We start from the raw sequence: 5,000 nt of genomic DNA, 5'->3' as shown, positions 1-5,000 counted from the left end.
AGGGTGTTGGCATAGCATTTCTGGACGTGGTGGAAGAGTCCATAGAATGCTATGCCTTGATAGCAAAGCCAACTAGCAGAGCCGAGGATCGGTGGGATGCCGTAGCTTTAAGAGATAAGGGCTGAGGCAATCGGAAAGGCTTTTTTTTTAGGAAGGAGGCCCCCTCCCTCCTATGTTGTAAAAGGGAAGTGCAGATCTTTCTGCAACACTCTTCCGGCTTGATTACCCCCTAAGAGGAGGATATAGAAGCAGATTTAGTTGCAGGTAGGAGTGAGTCTACCCTGCAAAGCGGCTTCTCGCTTATCCCCATTTGGGAATGAGGAGATCCGACGTCAAGTGCAGGAATTGCTGTCGAAGGGGCGGGAGAGTCTCAGTCCGTGTTCAACGCCTGCTTGACTAGCTCAAAAGGAGGCAGCTGGAGTGTGTAGATGGGCTTTGAAGCAGGGCCACAGATATTTCAATTCGGAGACGGGGTGGAAAGACTTTCGTGAGAAGAGATGGTAGGCTTGATACGGATACAGCTGCTTATCACCCTAGAATCAACCAGTTCGACTATACCCGCCTTAATTCCCTCATTCAGGACAGATGGAACCAGGTTATGGATCTGTTCAAGTTGGTCGATCAATCCCTCCTTTGTTTCCCCTGCCTCCGGGCACCTTAGAAGAGATTTGATTGGAAGGAGGGTGAGGAACGAAGACAGTGGTTTGACTGCTGGGATCCCAATCGGCCTGCATCAGCGGAAAATGGAACTATCGAATCACGGGTGACTCCCTTTATCGGGATGGGAGGAATTGCTTAATCGGCATTTCTGTCAATCGGCGGAAGACTCATGCATCCTGGGAGGGTACGACTTCAAGGGATGGACTCGATCGAACGGCCAACCACTTTCCATTTTTGTAGGATATTAAATCCAAAAGACCATTATTAGCGTGTAGTAGATTGGCCCGAGTGCGTAATACGCCAGTCGAGAAGAAATCCCATCAATGGATACGGTAGAGGAACGAAAGTGGCCGGCGGCGGTGTAGAGCTATAGCTATAAGGAGCGAAGCTCACACACACCGGCTGATGTAGGGTGGGATAAAGTTGCCAATGCGAGTCACGCGCAGAGTTGGACACTTTTTTTGAAGCGTGATGCTGATAAGTCCACTCGATAAGATACAACTTCCGGGGCCTTATGGGGGAGGGCCGACCTTGGTTTTAGCTACTGATGACGGGGCTGCATCGGGGACCGGAACAGGGGCACGAAGCTGCTCCGTGATATTCCAGATGAGTTGAAAGACTATGATCCCCTCCCTTGACATCCACTCGCCCTAATGAATAAGCAGGAGAAAACCCATAAGCTTTTATCCGCGCCATGGCCTGCCAAAAGTAGAATCGGGGGAGGCTTTGGAAGAAAGGTTATGAACTAGAGAGGGACCTCCCTACCCCGCGGCAGATTAACTAGAGGAATGCCAGGTGATTTTTAAAGGAGGCGGTTGAAAGACCGGCCTTGAGAGGACATTCTCTTTCTTGAGCTTTCGTGGGTTACAAGATCGACTAGCACATCCAGCTTACTCTATCGACAGCCCAGCCAGATGAAGGATCAAGGAAATCGGGATCAGCTGCCTTTACTTTATTTAAGGGGGTCTTGAATCTCATGTCATCAAAAGTAGGCAGGCTTTGAACAACCAGATAAGAATCAGTTCCACTTTCAAGGGCTTTCGTCCATCTTTCGCCCATCTATCTCCGGATGCAAGCATTGATCTTGAATGGTGCAGTTATCATCTCTCTTAGGAGGCACTACCTCCAGACCTGCCCGACTTCCTCAACCTATCGGTCGAGTCACTTCCTTCCACTCGCCTTACAAGGACCTACTGGACTATCGGCTTTAGATAGTCATCTTCCTCCCCCTATCCTTCCTTTTCACTCGCTTCCTCTCGTCTTTGAGTCGAGTAGCTCTTCTCGATTGCTCTCAACCGCTTCTCCTTGAAAAGGAAAGGTAGGAGCACTTTAACGACGGAATGTACATATGCGCGCGAAGGTGCCGGACAATTTAAGGCTCTTTTTGCCTTCAGTAAAACCGGGCAAAACATTGACTAAGTTGATTTAATTCGCATGAGAGGGCTTCGGGACAATCGAGGTGTCAAACATCCTCATTTTGTCTGTTCGCAACTTTCTTTCAATTGCTGGCAGTTGTCCCTGTCGGTGGACCACCCCCCCAAAAAAAATTCCTAGATTGAGCTTTCTTTTTTTTGCCAAAATGAAAAAGAAGTTCTCGCTTATTTTTATAATTTTTTTCATACTTTATTTAGATGTGGGCACTCTTCAGCCCGAGGACAATCTCTCAAATACACATTAAGATGTTGACCCTTTTTCTTTTCTTTGCTGATTCCTCTCAATGAAATTTTCCATGTTGCACTAAGTTACTTACGGATGTATGCATGCAGTCCGGGAACACTTTGGGGTAAACACCCATCCAAACAACTCCAACAAGAAAAGGTATAAATATGAAAACTTCTCTACCATTTAGATCGGAGAATTTATGGAGGAAATCCGGTTTTAAATTCCCAGAAACCACACGATTATATAGCCAAAGGGAATACGCCGCGCCTAAAATCATCCCAAGCGCTGCTAATGTGGCTACTAAGCTATTTCTTTGGAAAGCTCCTACTAAGATGAGAAATTCCCCGATAAAGCTGCTAGTACCAGGTAAACTCATATTGGCCAAAGTGAAAAAGAAGAAAATGGTAGAGAAATTCGGCATGGTGCTCACTAAACCTCCGTAATATCTAACAAGTCGAGTCTTATGTCGGTCATATAGAACACCAACACATAGAAAAAGGGCTGAAGAAACCAGTCCATGACTTAACATCAGTAGAATGCTACCTCCAATTCCCTGTATGTTCAGACTAAACATACCAATAGTCACCAGATTCATATGAGCTACTGAGGAGTAAGCAATGATCTTCTTAAGATCGATCTGTCTTAAAGTGGTCAAGGAAGTATATATTATAGCAATCGCGCTTAAAGTATAAATGAAAGGAGTGAAACAAAGTGTCGCTTCAGGAAACATGGGTATTGAAAATCTTAAAAAGCCGTAGGTTCCCAATTTTAAAAGAATTCCCGCCAAGATGACGGATCCTGCCGTAGGTGCCTCTACATGAGCTTCGGGTAACCAAATATGAACTGGTACCATAGGCACTTTGACGGCGAAAGAGGCGAAAAAAGCAATCCATAGAAAGATTTGGCGCCGCTCACTAAATTCTGTGGTTAATAAAATTTGTAAATCGGTGGTTCCTGTTTGGAAAAGAATCAACAGAATAGCTAATAGCATAAAAACAGATCCAAGTAAAGTATAAAGGAAAAGCTGATATGCTGCCTTGATCTTTCTTTGTCTCGAACCCCATACCCCTATAATAATGGTAGAGTAAGGGGTGGCCCCAAAGCGGAATTGACCGGTGGTGATTGGTCGAAGCTCCAGTAGGTAGCCACTCCCTTCTCGGGGAACCGTACGTGAGACTTCCGCATCATACGGCTCCGTCCCGAGCTTCCGTCGTCGGCCTTGTCATTAGACCACTATCTATGCATGTATTTTCAGCCTGGACTCTAGAATCTTTTGCTTCTCGGGTGGTGGCGAACAATGCTGCTTGCGTTGCGGGGGATGCCCGCCCGTAGGGCCCGGCCTGCTTCCCGCCCGAAAGAACCACTCACTAGCTAGCCGGACTAGTGGGGGGCCTATCTGGAGACATACTGAAAACCATGCCTTTCGAACCAAACGCAACGCCCGTCTTCCAAATCAAAAGAAAAAAGGGGGAAGAAAGAAGGAGTGCAGCCTGTAGAGCACATGTAACGCACAGTCGGGTTGCTCACGCAGCGGATCTCTCTCTTTTTAGATATCTATAGATAAAGAGAGAGAGGTGTGAAAGTAATAGCTTTATGTTATGGCCGCCCCCCGGCTTACGGCCTTTACGCTACTACTACTGTGATGTGAGCGGTTCAAATTGGTTTGATCTTTCCCGATCATCCTGGCCGGAACTTGTACGCAGCACTTGTACGGAGGTGCATGCATAAAGGTTTGGAACTTTTTTATTATCTGAATCTTAAGAACTGGACCCTACCCTATTCTCGAACCCTCTGCCGAGCTCCACCCTGCCCGCATTTCTTTTTTTTTTTTTTTTTTCTTTTTTGAAGGGGCAAAAGAAATGTCTCCACCTGCTGCCAACAGTCTTTCTTCGGAATTCTACTGAACGGGTCGATCCTCCCCCCCCCGTTTGTTTTAGCAACTTATCCTAAGGTCTCCTCGCCAAGAGCTCCCCGGCGACGACAGAGGAAGCAACCCGCCTGCTGTGGCGGGGCGGCTTTTTTCTTTCACAATAAGACCTGGACGATTATCCCTACCCTCGGTAGCTTACGAGTTTACGTCCATCCCTGGTCGGGTACAGTTTCCTTTTTCTTTCTCCCTTGTAGCCGTTACCCGAATTCGCGCAAGTGTGTCCACACCCCCCAAACTGACTTGACGAGGAATCCATTCTCGCGAACAAACACAACCCCTACACACACCTAGGAGCACCCCTTCCTGCATATCCATACAAGACCCGAGTAGGCGGGTCGAGGTCCTACGAGGTACCCACTACTCGGAGTACCCTCCCCAAAGGAAAAAGATGTGTTTGTCAGGTTCGGTTCTTCTTAGTTGGGTTGGGCGGGTTCGACCAGAAATGCTATGCTTACACACAAGACTACCCCTCTTCCCGAAAGCTTCGCGGGGACTACTTTACGACGACGGACGACCGCCCGTAGGGGGTTTACTGCACAAGGCCCCTGCAGAGGAAAAGCTTGATCCCAGCGAATATAAGATGCTCAGCTCCGCACAACATAGGGATTAGCACGCTTTCGGGAAGAACATAGAATAGTAGAGGATCCAGCATGCGGAACACGGCGATCATTAGAAATTCACGAATTAGAGATGCTGTAATATACTCTTTCCCATAACTTCTCATACCAGACCAACCCACTAAAATGCA

General features: G+C 47.3%; 1 protein-coding gene across 1 annotated transcript in view; it reads right to left on the bottom strand.

Annotated features, from left to right (window-relative positions):
- Positions 1–2,374: 2,374 nt before the first annotated feature.
- nad4 (NADH dehydrogenase subunit 4) overlaps positions 2,375–5,000 on the bottom strand; it is a 2,935-nt gene continuing 309 nt past the window's right edge. The window contains exons 1-2 of the mRNA in view: positions 4,849–5,000; positions 2,375–3,401 (exon numbers count right to left, since the gene is read on the bottom strand). The exon at positions 4,849–5,000 is cut by the window's right edge and continues 309 nt beyond it. Coding sequence (YP_009652417.1) covers positions 2,375–3,401; positions 4,849–5,000 — 1,179 coding nt within the window. The remainder of the gene's footprint in view (positions 3,402–4,848) is intronic.

This window comes from Lactuca sativa, mitochondrion, assembly GCF_002870075.4.
Source record: "Lactuca sativa cultivar Salinas mitochondrion, complete genome".
NCBI lineage: Eukaryota > Viridiplantae > Streptophyta > Magnoliopsida > Asterales > Asteraceae > Lactuca > Lactuca sativa.
Note: the sequence above shows the minus strand (reverse complement) of the source record. Positions and strands in the feature narration are given on the sequence as shown.